The sequence below is a fragment of the Aedes albopictus genome, chromosome 2 (genome assembly GCF_035046485.1).
Source record: "Aedes albopictus strain Foshan chromosome 2, AalbF5, whole genome shotgun sequence".
NCBI lineage: Eukaryota > Metazoa > Arthropoda > Insecta > Diptera > Culicidae > Aedes > Aedes albopictus.
The window spans coordinates 378,486,474-378,508,559 of record NC_085137.1 but is presented as its reverse complement, the minus strand read 5'-3'; the positions used below and the strand labels follow the sequence as shown (position 1 = coordinate 378,508,559).

General features: G+C 40.1%; 1 protein-coding gene across 2 annotated transcripts in view; it reads left to right on the top strand.

The window, feature by feature from the left end:
- The window catches only part of LOC109425679 (uncharacterized), a 58,829-nt gene that overhangs the window by 16,760 nt on the left and 19,983 nt on the right, over nucleotides 1–22,086 (top strand). For both annotated transcript variants that reach the window (XM_019700962.3, XM_029878838.2), the window contains exon 2: nucleotides 3,371–3,474. In XM_019700962.3, coding sequence (XP_019556507.3) covers nucleotides 3,371–3,474 — 104 coding nt within the window. The remainder of the gene's footprint in view (nucleotides 1–3,370; nucleotides 3,475–22,086) is intronic.

Below are 22,086 nucleotides of genomic sequence, written 5' to 3'. Positions count from 1 at the left end.
CCTGCATATTTCAGCTCGCGGCACGAAGCCGTTGCGGGATGCGTTGAGCTTCTGATAGAACTTCCGTGTTTCTTGGGAACGGCACAGCAGTTCCATTTCTTCATACTCCGCTTCTTCCAGGCGGCGCTTTTTCTCCCGAAAGAGGCGGGTCTGCTGTTTCCGCTTCTGTTTATAACGTTCTACGTTCTGTCGCGTCCCTTGCTGCAGCATTACCGCCCTCGCTGCGTTCTTCTCCTCCAAAACCGTTCTGCACTCTTCATCGAACCATTCGTTCCGTCGATTCCGTTCCACGTACCCGATGGTGCTCTCGGCTGCGTCGTTGATGGCTGCTTTCACTGTACTCCAGCAGTCCTCTAGAGGGGCCTCATCGAGCTCGCCCTCGTCTGGCAACGCGGCTTCGAGATTCTGCGCGTGTGCTGAGGCGACATCCGATTGCTTCAGTCGCTCTAGGTTGTACCGTCTCGGTCGCCACGGATTCCATCAGATTCCGTCTGATGTGGTGATCTCCAGGTGTAACGATAAGGGAGGCTGTGTTGGAAAAAGGTGCTACGTATGGCCATATTTTTGGAGGCGGTGAAATCAATGAGTCGAAGGCCGTTTTCGTTCGTTTGCTGGTGGGCGCTGAACTTACCAATCGTCGGTCTGAATTCCTCCTCCTGGCCTACCTGAGCGTTTAAATCTCCTATGATGATCTTGACGTCGTGGCTTGGCCAGCGATCGTACTCGTACTTGAATCACTTGGATATGAAGTAAATCTGACCTGAATTACTTGTATATGATGAGCCTTGAATTACTTGAACATAAAGTAGATCAGACCTGAATCACTTGAAAATCATGAACATCAAGTAATCGGATATAAGGGCTGGGGCCCGTGGCGTAGTTGGTCACACGTTCGCTTCATATGCGGATGGTCATGGGTTTGATTCCCAGCCCCGGCACTTGCAATTTTTCGTCAGTTGCTTTTCCCAAGAAAGCAACTGACACTGTGACCCTCTTCTGAGCCCCATGGCTCAAACGGACCCGGATACCTGGCAATCGGTGAACTTCTACTCATAATTGACCCCCAATCGGACTGGAAAGTAACAACGGCCATCCATCATCATCCTTGTGCTCATCATTCTACTAGGTATAAAGTAGAAAAAGTGAAAGCAGCAGAAAGGCAACCAGTTCGATAAAGTAGAATAGAATGTAGGCGCTGTACAAAAGTGCAGCTGTCAATTGAAATAGCTCACGTAGTGCCCCAGTGGACAATAGAGCTGTAAATTAGGTTAAGTGATTAAGAATAAAAAAAAGTAATCGGATTTGTTTCGCTTGAACATAAAGTGAATCAGACTTGAATATGAGCTAAATCAGACCTGAATCATTGAATTAAAATGACTTAGACCTGAATCACTTGGATTAAAATGACTCAGATCTAAATCACTTGAATATGAAGTGAATGAGCCTTGAATCACTTGAACATGAAGTGAAGCAGACCTGAATAACTTGGATTAAAATAACGCAAAACTGAATCACTTGCATATGAATGAGCCTTGAATCACTTTAACATGAATTGAATCTGACCTTAATCACTTGAATATCATGAATATCAAGCGAATCAGATTTGAATCGCTTGAATTTAAAGTAAATCAGACCTGAAACACTTGAATCTGAAGTAAATCAGACCTGAATCACGTCGATATGAAGTAAATCAGACCTGAATCACTTGATTATGGAGTGAGTCAGAGCTGAATCACTTGAATATAAAGTGAATCAGACCTTAATCACTCGAATATGAAGTGAATCAGACCTGCATCACTTTGATTAAAATGACTCGGACCTAAATCACTTGAATATGAAGTGGATGAGCCTTGAATCACTTGAACATGAAGTGAATCAGACCTAAATCATTTGAATATGAAGTGAATCAGACCTGAATAACTAATCTGTGTTCTCCAAAGTTCGACCAACGCACTTCGCTCAGTCCTAGGTTCTCAAGCTTCATACGGCATGCCTCATTGGCAGTTGTGCCTGCTGAGCTAAGATTAACACATCCCAAGTTCCAGTTGTTTCGCGCAAAATATCGTTGCCGTTGAATCAGTTCGTAATCGTTCATTTTAGGTTTCTGTAACGGTTTTTTTTTTGGGTTTTGGGAACAGTAGGTTGTTGGCCTAGGTCACCTACAGGGGATAGACAAAATGATCGGGACAGGCAAAATTTTCACTTTCCAAAAAATGTTCAACTAGCTGTAACTTTTCGAAAAGTGCATCAAATATTCTCAAATTTTTACTGTGAGTTCTTCAACTAGTTGTGTATCAGTGGACAAAATTTGGAAAAGATCGGACAATTCTTCTCGAAGTTATAAAATTTTTTGAAAAAGATAAAATTATCCGATAGCCAACTTTGAGCTGTTATATCTCCGGATTCAATGAACCGATTGCAATGAAATTTTGACCATTCATGACTTATATAATGAACTCTGGAAAACATTTGACTTAACTTGAAATTTTTAACAAGCGAAAAAGTTATAGCGATTTTATTTTTTTCACGATTTTTTAGTAAATTGGTCTATTTTTAATATGCATCCCATTACTTTTTCAATTTATTGGCGGCTATGTTGTTACTTTCCTTCAAAACGCATTTATATATAAGTCAATTAGAGGGAAACTAAATAAACTATAATTTGCATCTTGAATTTTGAAACGATGTTGATGTTTTGGATAATTTGATGTTTTTCTAGAAAAATAATCTAATCGTTATAACTTTCTTCCGTGTTAAGAATATTAAGTCAAGTCAATGGTTTTTCATAGCTCATTATATAAGTCATAAATGGACAAAATTTCATTGCATTCGGTTCATTGAATTCGGAGATATAACAGCTCAAAGTTGGCTATCGGATAATTTTACCTTTTTCAAAAATCTTTATAACTTCGTGAAGAATTTTCCGATCTTTTCCAAATTTTGTCCACTGATACACAACTAGTTGAGGAACTTGCAGTAAAAATTTGAAAATATTTGATGCACTTTTCGAAAAGTTACAGCTAATTGAACACTTTTTGAAAAGTGAAAATTTTGCCTGTCCCGATCATTTTGTCTATCCCCTGTATATACCGTGGTGGAGTTGCCATGTTAGGTATAGCTTCCGGTGGAGAAGCATTTCATACTTAGCCGCTGGATGCCAGAGCCCAGAACAGACGCTGTTTGAGCCGCACCTGTTTGGTGAACAAACGCTACGTACCTCATTATAAGATCAACACTGCACAGGCTGCACTATCAGCTAAGCACAAAATTCTTAACTGGCAGTCTTTGACATCGCATGGCTTGAAGGAGACCTTATGATTCATTTTAATATTTCTGCAGAATATTAATTTAAATTTTTCCTTTTTTTCAGATAGAGAAGCCTTCCTGAAATATTACTTGGACAAAGCCCTCGAGGAACGTGATCCGACATATAGCAGCATAACTCCTGCCGATTTCTCCTTCATCATTTATGAGGTAAAATTTATCTTCAGATGATATGTACTGTTTTCGTCAATCATCTGTCTATGCCTAAATATCATTTGTTCAGCATTGGAACCCCATTATGATCGATCGTTTTCACTGTCTAAAGTCCGAAGATGTCTGCCCTCCTAAAATAAGTTGTAAAAATGGCTTGAAACGACCCAATCATGGTTTAATCGCGTGAACACGAGATTTCCAGCCAAAATCGGCAGGTAATAACCAGGGTCGTCGGAAAGCACACGAGGTGCGGCCAAACCGATAAGGACGAATTGGCCCTACTTTATTGTCTGGCTATAAAATCGTTCGGTTCGCTGTATCATCATCTTTCGGAGGTAGAATACACGTATATAAATAGCGATATGTGGTGATGGTACCAAAGATGGGGCTGGTGGTAACACGGAAATTTGTTCGAGCTATCGTAAGTCATCACATTTTGCAACCCAATATGAAGCATGGGTTCATAAAACGGGTTGCCGTTTACGCCATAAAGAAACTAAGCATTATCTAAACAAGCTGCAAAGCGCATGTGGTTCTACTTTGTGTATGAGCGGATCAGCTTCTTTGTTGTGCTGCTTCAGAGGGGAGGTGGGGGTGAAGTACGGTCTCTTGGAAACTAGATATTTAAATTGTAAATACAGTATTAAAACTCCATTAATTCTTGAACGGTGGAATAGTAATGTCTAAAATTCCATAACAATTCTCAAATACCATCAGTTTTTCGGATAATATCGTTAGAATATTGGGTGAACGGATTTATTCGCAGCAGTGTATTTTATTTCGACTCCCCTTTTCTTAAGTAACCTTCTACTCAGCAAACGAATGAGTGAATGAAATCTCAAACCACAGCATTCCATAAGGCACCCTTCGAGGGCGCTTCTCCGTCCACCAACCACAGAAGTGGCGCATTTAGATCCGCTTGGTGGCAGTTTTTCTTGATCCCTAGCACCACCACCACCCTTGAAATGTGGTATGTGTCGGTGGCGGCGATTCGGTAACTGACTACTATACGGGCGGCGGGGGCAACAAGGCGCTGACAATTCCCAGAGCAGTTTCCATCGTTGGCACGTTCGACGGCATTATCCTCGCTTTACGATCTTAAAATACTGCTGTCGTCGTCGTCGTCGTCGTCCTAGTCATCGTCGTTGGACGATGGCGTGGTAGCTTCTTCGTCGCATTCCGTGGATTGTGAGTGCTGCTGGTAAATGTTCTCGAGCATCGGCTATCGAAAAACGCTTAATATTCAATAAAAGGCATTGAAATGGAACGGGACTTTTCCGGACGCACGCGAATCGGGTTCCGTTGGGGACACATTGGCCCATGGGTTATGCTGTTGGAAGGAAGACGATGATGGAGCTCTGTTGGCAATTTCACTCCGGTTTCCACGGTCAAGATACTTTTGAATGGACCAATTTTGGTATTTAAGATGCACTGGTGGTGTTGCATAACGGCCGGGTAGATACTTTTATAGCAGGGTGTTTATTTTATTAACGGAACGTGGACCGTTTACTCAATTGTTGAATTTTGTGAGGCAAAAAAGCCTGTCCGAGTTAAATTTTGAACACCGAAATGTTGGTATTACAAACAGTCAAGTTTCAATTTCAAAACATGCAAATGTCGGTGCTGCCCGTTCAATTTAGATCTTTACAAGGAATACAAACTTTAGTTCATTCAAATCTGTTCATGTTAGGGGGATTCATTAAACAGCGTAAACCGCTGGTTAAACGTCGCGATCGCTAATGCAATCTTCGATTACTTCATTCACGATTTCATTAAACATTCCAATAATCAGATAATTATGGCTTACGCAGCTGTTTAATCTGTTTAGTAAATCCCGTTATTTAAAATTTTGATAAAAATAGATTTAGTAAAATATAAGAAAGTGTAATCCTCTATCATGAAAAATAAACTGCGGATTTTTCAGTTTACTATAACGACAAACTGATTTCTAGTTTCAACTGCACTGTTCCATTGTTTGATAATACACTCATTACACAATTATGGGTCACACACAATTATTAATCACTTTCCACTTTAATAGATAAATACTAATTAATTGCAAGCTTTTGTTAACCATTATCATTGCTCTTTCATTAGTTGATTTGTTTCGTGTCACTACACCTATCGCACATAGGCTTATAGTCTAAACATACATATTTTCAATAAGTTTTTGTTCGGCGCAAAACCATTTGTCAAAGTAACGCTTCGAATGTGAATATCGGAAAATGCGTGTGCTACTTTCTTAAGCTCTGTAAAAGTGAGCTTTAGTGATTTTCAAGTGAGAAATGGTATCGTCACCAGAACAAAGGTATAATTTACGTTCAAAATGCAGAAATTCATGTGACTGCAGCTAATTAAAGCTTACTTCGGGAAAAATTTAAGTGACTCATTATTGTGCTAAGGAACACCGAAAATCACACAATTATGGGTCACGTTTTGTGCAGCATAGGGTAAAAAATATAATTTAGACATGTATATAATTTGGACATGCACTGCGATGTATGTCTTGTTCCGAAGCGCTAATAAAAGTAGATACTTTTGAATATCGATTATTGGATCAAACATACCCTATTCTGATGACTTACGTTGAAAATACGCTTAACAATTAAGAATTTACTTCGAAATTATCGAAAATGTAAAATTTTTCACTGAAACCCCTCAAATGCACAGGTATGCAAGACGACAAACACTTCACAGTCACATACAATATTCACCTCAAAATCGTTGAATTGAAATTTAAAAGCCTTATTGCAATGAAAACTGTTCAATTAAGAAGCATTGGGCAGCCAATCTCTTAACATTCGTCTACAACGCCTAAAATAGGTGGTGTCCAAAATACATTACAAGTTTTCTACTGTAAATATATTTTGGTCATCTGACGAACTACATGGGGAAGCTGTGCGATTGCATACTTGGAGGCGTATTCTGTGGGTCTGGCGATATTTCCTCGATTTTAACAAAAACTGTAATAGTTATCAAAATAGATGCCTGTTAAGCGGAGAAATTTGATTATTTGTAAGAAAATATTTGTTAATTTATGCTACTTCCATGATTTTGCAGTATTCATGGTTAAACATTGAGATAATTGCCCTGTCCAAATTATATATACCTGAGGGTGTCCAAAACATATATTCGGTGTCCAAAATGCCATTCTTACAGGCGATCGGAAATTGTGATTTTCTCAGCTTAAAATGCTTTCGTTAAGGTTTTTGTCACCAGGAACGCAAAGTACAATCATGTTACAAGCGTAATAGCAACTTTGCAAAATAATCAATTCCTTTTTGAGGAAGCTAGGGGACGATTTTTCCAGCGTTGTCCTCAGCCTGTCCAAAATACATGAATTACCCTATCGGAGTGTTTATAAAACTTATTGAATTTGTGGAATATTTTTCTTTTGTCATGAGTCGACTGCTTGACAGCTCCGCCCAGTACAAAATGCGACGAGAGGTGATTCGACAAATCGCTCCCAAACAAATTCCGAACTGATTTTTCAATAGGATCCCGAGCATCACTCCCAGATTTTATTTATTCCGAGTTGTTCCAGTTTTTCACTGGATTTCTTCCAAACTACCTCTCGCGAGTTTTTCCAATAGATCTTTGAATTTTTTTTGAGTTATATCTAAGCCTGGCAATTTTTAAATATAAACAAATTAATTTCATAATTTCAATATCAAGTGTCGATAATCATAAACTATTAGTATATTAGGGTTTATTTACGTGCCTCGTATGTGGTCGGCGTTAAGTCAGAGGGGACCAAGTTACCAAATTGACGAAAATTATATTTTCACGGCTTTTGATTAAGCATTATTTAAGCTACTTGGAACATTCACCCAATTTTCTTAATATTACAATCAACGAGAGTTATAGCACAATTTTATTTTGATTGAACCGCAAAAATCTATAATAGTGTGCAGTCAGAGTGGACCATATGCTTGATGTCAGGAGAGTCGAAAAAAATGTGTATTGGGTAAAATCCAATAAATAAAATAGTTTATTATCAAAGTGTAATACGTTTCTGCATCGTATGACTCCCTAACGCAATTTTCTATGATTATTGATCAAGAAAGACCTGAAAGTCCATTTTATTATGGTCAATATCGTATTTTACAGATCATCGTGTTGACGCATATTGTGGCATTTCGCGTGCAGACAGAGTGGACCATGTGTCTCTAAGAAAAATAGTTGAAATTACCTTATTCTTCGTAATCCTTTCCAAATCAAAATACGTTTGTTTAGTAGCTGTTGGGCCTCATATAGAAATGTACCAATACTTGTTTCATAAAAAAATTGATTCTACTGATTATTCAAGAATTTTGTACTTGGTTCACTCTGTCTGAATGAATTTTTGAAAAATGCCAGTCCTCTGAATAAATTATTATGAACTGTCCAACTACAATATTTCAAAAAACGAACCGAACTATAAAAATACATTCAAAAGTTGTTAGCTCTTAAATATTCAAGTTAAGAATTCTTAAATGGCTCATTAATTGACTACCCTTCATGTGATATTGAACTGTTGTATTTGGTCCACTCTGACTGAACATAAAAAATTGAAATGGTAATCAACAGTGTAATAACAGTAATATCAAATTTCAAACTTCCTGCTCACATTATACACTACTCCCATTAACTGTTGTCCTACTTGTGCATTATTTTTTCTTCAAATATGTAAAAACTTTAATGTGAACTGTAGTTGGTTAAAGATTTTCCAAAAACCGTTCAGACAGAGTGGACTAAGTACAATCAATTACTTAATAATTTCTCAGTTTCAAGCTTTATTTTACGTTTTTTCGCGATCAATACAGAGCGATGCTGTGATGAATAGTTACTAAGATTTATGGCAAAAATTCAAGAACATTTGTTGAAAAGCTCAAAACTTATAGAGTTGCAAACTTTAAAGTCGTTTTTCTAGAATTTAAGTAAAAGACACATGGTCGTCTCTGACTTAACACCGACCATGTAAATCAGTGAAAAACCAAAACTTACTAAGAGTACAGATAACCCACGCTTTGACCTTCCCAGAACTGAACGTTAATGCCCAGAATATGACGGTCATGACACGACGCTGAATCTATTTTCACCGATATAAGCTTTTCTTGCACTTCCTCGCGGATGAAGCTCCTGATTTTGCCTTAACACGCACTCAAATCCTTAATCACACTTTTTTTTTTGCTGATTTTCATGCCCAAAGCATCCGATAGCGGATCCAAAAGCAACCGGAATACTTTTCATTCCAGCGCTTGTGCACTGGAACGTCTTCAACTCCGGTCATTCTGACCACCGATTCCACTCCATTGTTTGGGGGTCAATCGCTACCGGAACTTTTGCCACCCATCGCTTCTTCGTTCCACTTGGTTCACTATCATCAGTCTTAAACAGTCCGCGAGCTCGAGCCAGGTCGCTATAAAATATTCAGAATCTAGCCACGAGGGTTTTGGCTTGTACGCGCATCCTGCACTCGCGTCAAATTTGCACTTTAAAAATCCATTTTCAAGCACCAAGCAGATTGCCACGATCTTTCTGTTTCCAGCAATCCCGCGTTGAGAACCACCACCCGTTACACTACATCCCGCCTCATATCGACCATCTGAATTATTTCCGCCACTTTCTGCCACTCCGATTTGCATATTTGCATTAGCGCACACGACCGATTCGTCGGTGAGCGAATGACGCGAAGCTCTGATTGATTCAACTTCGGCCTGGCGTAGAAAGCAAAAACAACAGCTGCTCTAGCATGTCAGTTCATTATGAACCGTTACGCGTGCGACTATGAAACAGCCATAGTGGTCTCGCAGCGCGGTGCCACGAACACTAATGCAAACCTGCTGGTTGAAAATATGTCCATTTGATTTTGACGGGAACAGCTGATCTTTGTTTACTATAGTAGTAATCACGTTCAAATGTTTGCGTGTCTCTTTTGTAGATGTAGTTGTGAAACTTGGGGGAAACTATGTGCACTCTTACCGCGTTTGTTATTTTTATCATAATTTAGCCGTTTTACACAAATCAATTGGGTAATATTTGCATATGCAAACTGAATAGCCTTTTAATTGGCGTGCATTTTAGTGTATGGAAAAATTCACGCTATTGATCGTATGTTGAAATGTCACTTATCTCAATCATCATATATATAATAGCCCTCCCGAGCAAAGTCTGATAGCAAATTGAAAACTAATTTTGATGTTGTGATATTGCAAATTTTGATAACACAGGTTGTTGTCGTTTTGGTCGTTTTAACGGTTAAAACATCAAAAATGAGAGCAGAAAAATGTTCCTGTGACAGCAAATTGAAAACAATTCCTGCTATCGATGATAGCAAATTGATAACTGTTTTTGTTATCAGCGCAAGAAAAATAGAAAATCGTTTAATGTAGAGATTTTTCGGCTGATATAAAATCATGAATGCAATAATACAATTGCACTAATAATATATCCCTAGAATTACTTTAAATAGTTTACTAAAAGATTTAAAAACTATTGTAACACTAAATATTTCCATTAATTTAAAATAACAGCAAACCGAAAGCAAAATTTGAAATCAAATTAAGTAAAGATAAAATTATATCAAAATGTGATATCAATTTGTTGCTGAATACAAATCATGTTTTCGATTTGCTGTAATTTTGTTGTTGGACTTTGCTCGGGCTGTTTGTCTGTCCGGTGACTAGCCAATCAGACGCAGTACGCGGGGAAATTCTCTCAAAAAATAAAATATTTGAAATTTCAATTCCTTTTTACTATCAGATGCAGAAAACAAAACCAGTGACAACCTTAGACAACCAGACACAGCATTTGATGAAAAAATCACAGACAACAGACGTTGAAAATTTTGATTTTTTTTTAAATATTTGACGCTTTAACTCTCTTTTACTATCAGATGCAGAAAACAAAAATAGTGACAGCCTTAGACAACCAGACACAACATTTGATGAAAAAAAATCACAGACAACAGACGTGGATTTTTTTTAATTTTTTTTTAAATATTTGACATTTCAATTCTTTTTTACAATCAAATGCAGAAAACAAATCCAGTGACAACCATAGACATCCAGATACAGCATTTAATGAAAAAAATCATAGACAACAGACGTTGAAAATTTCGATTTTTTTTTTCAATATTTGACACTAACTCTTTTTTACTATCAGATTCAGAAAATAAAACCAGTGACAACCTTAGACAACCAGACACAGCAATTGATGAAAAAAAATACAGACAACAGACGTTGAAATTTTTGTTTTTTTTAAATATTTGACATTTCAATTCTTTTTTACAATCAAATGCAGAAAACAAATCCAGTGACAACCATAGACATCCAGATACAGCATTTAATGAAAAAAATCATAGACAACAGACGTTGAAAATTTCGATTTTTTTTCAATATTTGACACTAACTCTTTTTTACTATCAGATGCAGAAAACAAAACCAGTGGCAACCTTAGACAACCAGATACAGCATTTGATGAAAAAATCACAGACAACAGACGTTGAATTTTTTTATTTTTTTGAAATATTTGACACTTCAGCCTTTTTTCACTATCAGATGCAAAAAACAAATCCAGTGACAACCATAGACAAACAGACACAGCATTTAATGAAAAAAAAATCACAGATAACAGACGTTAAAAGTTTTGATTGTTTTCATATTTGACACTTCAACTCTTTTTTACTATCAGATGCAGACAGCATTTAATAAAAAAAATCATAGACAACAGACGTTGAAAATATCATAGACAACAGACGTTGAAAATTTTGAATTTCTTTTCCAATATTTGACACTTTAACTCTTTTTCACTATCAGGTGCAGAAAACAAATCCAGTGACAACCTTAGACAACCAGACACAGCATTTGATGAAAAAAAAATCACAGACAACAGACGTTGATTTATTTTTATTTTTTTTTAAATATTCGACAATTTAATTCTTTTTTACTATCAAATGCAGAAAACAAATCCAGTGACAACCAGACACAGCAGAATGCAGAAAAGTCACTCTTAGACAATCGAATGCAGCAGTTGCTTCAAATAACACAGATAGCCCTGTTTGTCTGTCCGGTGACTTCACCGTAGTTTTTCAGATGTAAATATAAGCTGCATTGAACTCACCGAATAAAAACTCTATTCAAAACGTAGAAAAACGTAATGCTTTTCTTATTTAAAATCTGCAAGCGTGAATAACACATGAACCGTTTATATTGAAAAAAAAAAAATCACTTGATACGGGCGCTACTGCGTCCACAAATAAACTAGTAGTATATATTTTCTATCAGTAAATCAGGTAGTGTTCGTGTAATGCAACGTGTACGTACATGCAGCACCAGTAAAAGCAGAAACCACTTTTGATGAACGTCACGAGACTGCTCTCAATCGCAGCCCTGTTGCGTGGCTGTCACGAGGAAAAATGGGTAACATTCATCAGATTGCTGTCATGCAGCAGTACTTTTGGAAATCCTGGAGGTCACCATGCACGAATTATATACCGCAGGCATCAATTGATGAAGACCTGCTGCCATTGAGTGTTCTCTACTGATACACACCAAGTTTCACTGGCGTACAGCAGCACCGATTTCACGTTCAAGCTAAAATTCGGATTTTGGTGCGTCGACCAATCCGATTGTTTTTCCATACACTTCTTAAACTCGCAAAGGAGCTCTCATCTCGATCTTGGTGCCGCCATCGGCTGCCATTTGGCTACCAAGATATTGGAAGCTTTCAACATTCTCCACTGATTGCCCAGCTATCATGAAGCTGGAGGGGTTAACCGCGTGTTTCCATCCAACGATTTAGTCTTGTTGACGTTGATAGTAAGACCTGCCGCTGAGGAGTCATTGGCAAGATTATCGAGCTTACTCTGCATATCAGAGCACCTTTGAGCTAAAAGAGCAACGTCATGAGCCAATTCGAAGTGATTTAGGTGCACCAAGGTAAAAGGGCTGCCACAGTAACCCACGATTTGGTTCACAATCAACCACAATCTGCCAGGATCTCGTCAATTACGATGAGTAACAGTAGAGGTGCCAGGGTACATCCTTGTCTGACTCTAGCAACGACCCGGATGGGATCGGACAAGACTTCATTATTCATTATTATGCAGTAATCGCACAAAAATGCCCTGTACAGTGCTTCTTCAATGAGGCCGATGATTTTCTCAGGGACACTCTTGCGCCAGAGTGATCCCCATATGATTAAGACGGTCGAAAAATTGTTCGTAATCGATGATCACCAGGTAGAGAGATTCTTGGAATTTAGGTATTGATTTGCTCCAAGATGATACGGAGCGTGACAATATGGTCCTCACAGCACGGGTAGCGGTAAACAGGGGCGCCAGGTCAATTTTTGAAAAATCTGGATGATTTAGGAAGATTCCCAAGAAACAATTTTTGCTTCAAGAAATGTTTCTCAAAGCAACGTTGTTAAACTGGAAGTCGTATTATATTTGAATAATTTTGAAATAAAACTGTTCATCAACTCTTGTTCGCCCAAAAATGAGAATCTATTCAACATCAACCGTTCTATAAGCACGATGAAATAAATGTTTATCGAATGATCGTACCTCGGTTGTGAAACTCTTGTTCAACGTTAGAACCATCAGCAATTTACACAAACATCATAAACTTTTCTTCAACGTTTATTAAACAATGTTGTATGATGCTATTTGTTCAATCATTTAAGAATGGTTTTAGAAACCATTATTATGCACTAGCAGCATAGTGCATAATAGCAAGCTTTCATCGATATTTATTCCACCATAATACAATCAAAACATGCTGGAGCCGTGATACAACTTATGAAATTTATTTCTATTTATAGAAATGGTTTAATAATTGCTACAAAAACGTTTCTTTAATGTTTCTTCAATATCATTGTAACAATAAAATGAGAAAATGATTTAACTTTCTATATTTTTGCATTTGTGTCTGGAATATCTCTCTCTGATTATGTACCCCCAATCTTTTTATTTTACTACATTTTATGGGACAAATCACATCAATGGAAAGACTCGAACTCTGGACCTTTGGGTTCACACTCGTCTGCATCCGCTCTGCTTCAAATCCGAATTACATGAATCGGCAGATTTAAAGCAGCAATAAATATTCAATCCCTGAGTCGAATACATTACCGTACATATGTTGCTTAAACATTGCTTAAATAAATATTTTATTCAACTGATTATCTTCATAAACATTGAAGTTGATCAATGTTTGAATAATTGTGACCGCAACGTTTAATCATAAGGCATGCACGCTAATTATTTTGTTTGTCTGTCAGAAATTCACGGTGTTGTGTTGTGAGATTGGTATCGCTTCGAACTTTTTTTTATTCTAACGTACAAACAAGTGAATTTTCACTGCTCCTGTTTTGTGCCGGGAGGATAATGTGTAAAACTTGTGTATATCTCCAGGCAGCTATAAGATATGAACATAAGGAAGCTGAGCCCGGTTTGACCGGTGGCACCAAAGTGGATAGAGTAGATTGTGAATACCAAAAAGAGGAGCCGCCCGAGATCCACTTTTTTTACTTAATCATTTATTTAACCCGGGATCCACTTAAGCTGCATTTTCTGGTGTTTTTGTTGCCGATTTTGCTGTCGTTGGAGCGTGTAATGTAAAAGGTGAGTCAGAATGTTTTTAAAAGTGTGAAAAGTGTGATATTTAGAGCTGCTGCAAGAAGTTTGTTTGGTCTTCTAGCTTGTAGCCGCGGTTGCTCTTTTTAGGCTCCTAATCAGCAATCGTGTTTACACAAAGGGGCATGGCGAACAACGATAATTAAGTGTCACAGTACCACTGCTAATCAACATTGCTTGAATAAAAGTGTAACATTTGTATTAAAGAAACGTAGTAACATCTTGTTGTTAAGCTATATTAGTGTGGTTGAATAAAATGATCAAGCAAAAGTTGTTAAACTTTAAATAAGCTACTTGTTCCATTGAAGATCTTATGTGGAATAACGGCATCTAATACGTCGGAAGCAGCTTGCATTCTATCATTATTAGAGCACTATAGGACAGATGATGTGAATACCTAAGCAACTGTCTTTAAACTTTTATACCATTGGTTATTCAATGAGCAGAAATATGTTTAACAAACGTGCAGTTTCCACTGCATGAAACATTTATTCGCCATTTTGTTCAACATATACTCTTGTACAACTGTCGGCGCCTTTGTAGCACATTTAATCAACTGACATGCTTATTAATGATTTTGAATTGTTACTTGGGTTTGTAATAAGGCCGATACAAATTTAGTTTTGACTTTTTGTTTGTTTTGTATTGATTTAACATAATATCGGGGTTTGGTGAAAATTATTTAACAAATCCGATGAGTTTTAAATATTTTTCAGATTAAATGCTTTGTATTATTTTTATCCTGCCAAAGAGATGTGGGACAAAAATGTGAAATAAATATTTGTAACGGCATAAGTGCAGAATTAGCTTTTAGTTAAAATACACATTAATAAAAAAAGGAAGATTGGTCTGGAAAAGTCTGGATCGTGTGAAAAACCCTACAAATTCCGGGCAAAACCTTACAAATACCAAAAAAACCTTACAAATTCCGAAAACAAATGTCTGGAAAAATCCAGATAAATCTGGAAGGTTGGCAACGCACGCGGTGAAGACGTTCTAGTTAGCGTTTCATTGATCTTCTACGCGTCCACCTTCCGGAATATCCGCAGCACGGTTCTGCAGTGTCTCGAAGAAGGACCTCACAGCGTCTTCCAGTCGGCGTGTGTTGAACCGGCGCCTGATTTTCTTCTCCTGTCGATGGATCCTAACAATGCGCAGTCGGATCTCGTCGATTAGAAATGATGGTCGGACGCAATGTTTGTCCCGCCACGTTTGTCCTGCAATCAAGAATGCTCCGTCTCCATTTTCGGCTGATGCAGATGTGATCGATTTAATTTTCCATGACATCAACATGGGAAACCCATGTCACTTTGTACACTGGTCTATGAGGAAAGAGCGATCCCCTAATCACCATGTCATTGTTGCTGCAAAACTTCGCAAACAGCTCTCCGTTTTCGCTCATTTCTCCGAGACCATGGCGTCCCATGGCGTCGGAACCAATTCGCGCTGAAGTCGCCCATGAGGATCTTGACGTCACCTTTCGGAATCTTGTCCACGACAGCATTCAGTTGGCTGTAAAAGTTCTCTTTATCGTGCAATTCGGCAGCATCGGTTGGCGTGTAATATTGGATCATAGTAAGGTTTCGAATCCGTGTTCTGAATCTGGCTATAATTATCCTCTCATTACTAGGTTCCCACTTCATGAGCGCAGCGTGGGCGTGAGCGCTGAGCAGGAAACCAACTCCACAGTGGCGAGGAACATGTTCACCTCCAGAGTATAGCAGAATTTGACCCGACGCTAATCTGTGTTCTCCAAAGTTCGACCAACGGACTTCGCTCAGTCCTAGGATCTCAAGCTTCATACGACGTGCCTCATTGACTTGTTGTGCCAGTTTACCCTGCTGGGCTAGGGTTAATACATTCCAAGTTCCAATTCTTGTCCGCTATTTCGCGTTGTTGGCGGTCTTCGTCATCACTTGACCAATGGAAGCATGATGTAGGAGCTTGTGAGGACCAGAGAAATGGTGGCCTCTCTCCTTATCGAAACACCCTTTTGCAGCCCCGGAATTCGCTAAGATGGATCAAAACTTTCAAGTGTAATCGGTCCATCATACCATAGTAAAACCAGCAAGTACTCTTCTTGCTTAAATCTATCAATCAATCTCTCGCGGATCGCTCCTGCATGCTTACTTCCCCAAAGTGACGACATGCGGTTGACAAGCTTAAACTCGTTTCACGTTGCACAACTCTATAGAACGATGCTGCCATGAAACCACGCACGTCTGGTCCCCGTATTCGAGTACGGTACCGCATAACATCTATTCAATCTACCCATTAAGCCCGCCATATTTCCCTCTTCGGGATTAAATCATGCATATCGTTGTTATCATTCCAACATGTGTCGCTTCTGTTGCGGTTGTTAGACGCATCGTATCCTCCTCCCCGAAGAGTTCCCGCACAGAACGGCGACAACCAACTCGGGTAAGCCAAATTGCACGAACTGGATGTCACGCAGTCATCAAATATAGCACAATCAATTTGTACGCTTCATTAAAATCAAGCAACTCGCTCTCTCACAGTAGTGCAGTGGCGGCGTTCTTCGCCCACGGTGGTGTACTCTCTCGTTTTGCCAATCTGGAGCTCCTTACCTCAAGGAGGAAATGAAAACTGAGGGGAAATTGTCGAGCATTGAACTTATTTCCCGAGTGCTTCCGCTGCGCTGGGCTTGGCTGGGATGGCCAAGTCCTGGCATCGCATATCGACGACACGTCACCGTCGGCGGCACATCAGGGATGGTGGCGTGCTTCTCAAACGCTTCGGTCGCTGAAACAAAGGAACCTCAAATCGACTTGTCGTCGTCGTCGTCGTTGGTGGTTCCTCCGTCGTAGACCAGAAGGAAACATTTTCTTAAACTTTAGCTTCATGTCGTCGTCCGCTGCTGGGGAGAGGATGAAATCGCACTCGGTTCTTATAGAGTTTCCGCTTTGCATCGTGCAAGTTTTGAGTAGCAGCGCAGAAAGCAACGTCACTTCATCATCGCTCAAGAAGCTCCAGCCAAGTGAACAAGAAGGAAAATTGATATGAAAATTTAAATATAAATTAATTTTTCCTCCTCCTGCCCCATCTACCACCAACCGGTCCACATGTCGGGACGCAAGGATTGCTCTCATCGCCCGGTTGATGCTTTTGGGTTTATAGCGTCTGCTTAACTCGACGTCTCTGGTGAAAATTTAGCTTGATGTTAGCCCCTTTGGAGATTGTTGCGAACTCTTAAGCATGCCTCATTGGCGAGATAAGTGCAATTAGTTTATAGTTTCTTTTGGGTATGCAATATGCAAAACATCAGGACAACTTTTGGTGCAAATATTTTGTCAATATTGGCGATACAAGTAACTTAATATCTAAGTTTTTTTTTTTTAACTTATTCGAGCCTTCCAACTCGGGCGCCACATGAGCATAACTGAGCCGAAATCTTTTGTTTTTTTTACAATGATTTTACATTTTACAATTTATTACTGCCTTAACCTATGTTAGTTTGGGAAGCCGAAGTACTCGCGGCTGTTTCGAGGTTAAGGATTGAGAAAAAAAAATGGGAAGGAGGGATTTATGGGTTTAAAACTAAATTATTTGCTAACTTATACTAAAACATTGATGGGCAAATTGTCCATATCTGTAACGGAACCAAAAAGAAAGGACTTTATCGGTAGAAAACGACAAGAAGAGGACAAACGGAAGGGGGGTGACGACAGACAGGGGCGAACAACAAAACCAAAAGGCGGACAATGAAAACAAGGAAGTACTACATCAAACTCTGACATCAACACGTTTCAAAAACTGGTAAATCAGGTTCATGTACTCCAAATCAAGTCCTGCCAACACTTCTCTAACGGGTTTCTGTTGTTTTCCTCGGACCCGGAGAATTTCATGCAGCTCAGATCTGACCTCACGATAATCATTGCATCCCCACACGACATGTTCGATATCCTGGTAAGCTACGCTACAGACACAGAGATTGCTTTCTGAGAGCCCAATACGGAAGGTATGTGTTGAATGAAAAATAGTGGTTGGACATCAGCCGAAACATTACACGAATGAAATCGCGGCCTAAATCCAACCCTTTGAACCATGGCTTCTTCGACACCTGTGGAATGATGGAGTGCAACCATCTACCCATCTCTCCATTTGTGTTGCCAGCTGATCAAGGTCTCCTGACGGACCAATGCAAAAAAATCGTCAAGAGCGATTTGACGCTCATAAATATCGCCTTCGCTAGCGCCCACCTTAGCCAGAGAGTCCGCTTTCTCATTGCCCGGAATTTAGCAATGTGAAGGGACCCAAGCTATGGTGATGATGTATGAGCGTTTGGACAAAGCACTCAAGACTTGGCGTATCCCATTCAGGAAGTACGCTGAGTGCTTCATCGGTTTCATTGACCGAACAGCCTCCAGAGAGCTTAGACTGTCGGTAAAAATGAAGTAGTGCTCAGGTGGAAGAGTGCGAATGTACTCTAAGGTGTAGTATATAGCCGCTAGCTCAGCAATGTATATCGAACTTGGCTTTTGAAGCATGTAGGTGGTGCTATGAAATTCGTTGTAGACACCGAAACCACTTTGGTCATCGGTTTTCGAACCGTCTGTGAAGAACTGTCTGTCCCCGCTTACATGCCCAAACTTACTTGCAAAGATCTGTGGAATACCTACGGAACGAAAAGATTCCGGAATACCGGTGATCTCATCCTTCATAGAGAGATCAAAATCCACTGAGAAGCTGTCGAAGTTTGAGAAGTTGTCACGATTGGTGTTAACCGGAGATGGGCTTACCTCCAGCGTCATGTACCAGTAGTACACACTCATAAAACGAGTTTGAGGGTTCTGTTCGAGCAGCTTTTCGAAATTTTCTATGACCAATGGATTCACAACCTCGCATCGGATGAGGAACCGGAACGATAACTCCGCAAAGCGGTCTGTCAGAGGCTGTACACCAGCGAGTACCTCTAAACTCATAGTGTGAGTTGAGTTCATGCAACCTAACGCGATCCGAAGACAACGGTACTGAACCCGTTGAAGCTTCAGCAAGTGTGTTTTCGCCGCGGATTGAAAACAGAAGCTACCGTATTCTAAAACCGACAGAATAATTGTTTGGTACAGCCTGATCAGATCTTCCGGATGTGCTCCCCACCATGTTCCGGTAATAGTTCGCATAAAGTTGATTCGCTTTTGGCATTTCTGTATCAGATACACAATGTGGTTCCCCCAGGTGCATTTGGAGTCGAACCAAACGCCGAGATATTGAGAAGACATGCTATGAGTGATTGTCTTACCCATCAGATGGAGCGGAAACTTTGCTGGTTTGTGTTTTTTAGAAAAGACAACCATCTCAGTTTTCTCCGGAGAGAATTCGATACTCAGCTTGAGAGCCCAAGTAGACAAATTGTCCAAAGTATCCTGTAGTGGTCCTTGCAGATCGACTGCTATTGATCCCGTTATAGAAACAACACAGTCATCCGCAAGCTGTCTTAACGTGCAATTTTCCATGAGACAATCATCTATGTCTCTAACATAAAAATTGGTTCCGGGTCATTTGGCCGAACGCCATTTGGCCGAATGCCGTTTGGCCGAACGCCATTTGGCCGAAAGGGTCATTTGGCCGAATGCCATTTGGCCGAATGCCGTTTGGCCGAAAAATGAATGATGAAATCAAGTGACCATACCACTGTTCCGCGTCCCAGTATACCTCGAAAGAACAGCCTATGATTCAAAGAAGGAAAAATCTTCGATGATATATTGACAGTTTCAACGCCAACTAATCACTGAATATTTAAACTAGAAAGAATAGCCTATGATAAAAAGAAGGAAATACTTCTGATAATCATATTGGCAGTTAGAATGTCAAAAACTTCCTATGAATTCTTTTGATCATGATTCGGCCAAACGGCATTCGGCCAAACGACCCTTTCGGCCAGATGGCATTCGGCCAAATGACGTTCGGCCAAACGGCATTCGGCCAAACGGCATTCGGCCAAATGGCCGGACACCATAAAAATTGTAAAGAAGGGGGCTTAGACATGAACCCTGGGGGAGACCCATGTAGCTAATTCGTGAAACTGTCAAGTCGCCATGAGTAAAACTCATCTGCTTCTCAAACAGCAAATTGTACAAAAAGTTGTTCGAAATTGGTGAAAGGCCACTTCCGTGTAGTTTGTCGGAGAGAACATCGACACAAACTGAATCAAAAGCTCCCTTAATATCCAAAAACACTGAGCCCATTTGCTGCTTTTGAGCAAAGGCAAGCTGAATTTCTGAAGTAAGCAACGCAAGACAGTCGTTCGTTCCTTTGCCTCTGCGGAAACCAAATTGTGTATCAGACAACATGCCATTCGATTCAACCCATTTGTCCAGTCGAAAGAGAATCATCTTCTCTAACAACTTCCGTAGACAAGACAACATCGCGATTGGACGGTACGAATTATGATCCGACGCGGGTTTCCCGGGTTTTTGAATAGCTATCACTCTCACTTGCCTCCAATCATCCGGAATGATGTTGTTATTGAACAAGTTCAACAAGCGCCTCTTAGCGACGTCGGGAGGTTTGTAAGCAAGTTGAACCTAATTCGATCCATTCCTGGAGCGGAATTGTTACATGAAAGAAGAGCAAGTGAGAATTCAACCATCGAAAACGGCCTATCCATGTCGTCCCTATCCTCGGAAACATCCCGAATTATTCGCTCCACGGGTACGGAATCTGGACAAACTTTTTTTGCGAACCTGAGAATCCACCGAGGAGAGCTTTCTCGATCCTCGTTTACCGACGACGCGTTACGCATTCTTCTCCCGACGTTCCAAAGAGTTCTCATTGATGTCTCGCGCGATAAACCCTCGACGAACCGACGCCAGTAACCGCTTTTCTTCGCCTTGATCAAGTTCTTGAACTTGCTTTCAAGGGAAACGTACCGCTTAAAGTTTTCAACCGAACCGCGTTTCCGAAACTCTTTGAACGCAGCAGATTTCTCGCGATAGATTTCTGTACACTCGCTATCCCACCACGGATTGCGGGGTTTCCTGCGAGCCGAAGGACCTGGAACTGGCTGACGTTGTGCTTGCAGCGCGCTACTGCTGATCAGTTCTGATAGAAACTGATACTCTTCCCGCGGTGGAAGAATTTCTACCGATTGCTCACCGTCGATAATTGCTTCCGCGTACTTTCCCCAGTCAATGTGTTTCGTGAGGTCGTAGGAAATGTCGATAGATGGAGGTTGACGTGAACCATTGGAAATAGAAACAACGATCGGAAGGTGATCACTACCATGGGGATCCTGGATAACCTTCCATGTACACTCCAGCGATAGTGAGCTCGAACAGATTGAGAGGTCTAATCGGCTGTCTCTAGGACTGCCATCTTTAGCTGGAGGTGCCACTCGCGTAACTTCTCCGGTGTTCAAAATTGTCATGTTGAAGTCGTCGCAGAGGTCATATATCAAAGTTGAACGGCTGTCATCGTACAGTTCCCCCCAGCCTGTACCATGGGAGTTGAAATCTCCCATGAGCAGCCGTGGCTCAGGCATAACCGAGCAGATGTGGGCGAGATCCCTGCGAGATATCGCAGTTCTCGGTGGAAGATATATGGAGGCAACACTGAGGGTTTTACCTCGGATTGTCACCTCACATGCGACGGCTTCGATGCCTGTCATCGGTTGAAAATCGACTCTGTAAAATGAGTGATGCTTTTTGATCCCTAAAAGCACCCCTCCGTACGAGTCGGACCAATCAAGACGGATAATGTTGAAATCGGAAAAAGGTAAGGTTACATCGGGTGTCAGCCATGTTTCGGATAGCGCAAAAACATCGCATTGTAAATTGTTAATTAAAAATTTGAAAGAGTCTAATTTTGATACGATACTACGACAGTTCCAGTGTAGCACAGAAATCATATCTTCGACCTCGGTGGTTAAATTAGCCATCGAAAGATACGAAACTCGCAAGGAGGGGCATTTTAGAAGCCGATTGCTTCAAAAGAGGGGTCACACAAGGAAGAAGTGCTTTGGCAATGCT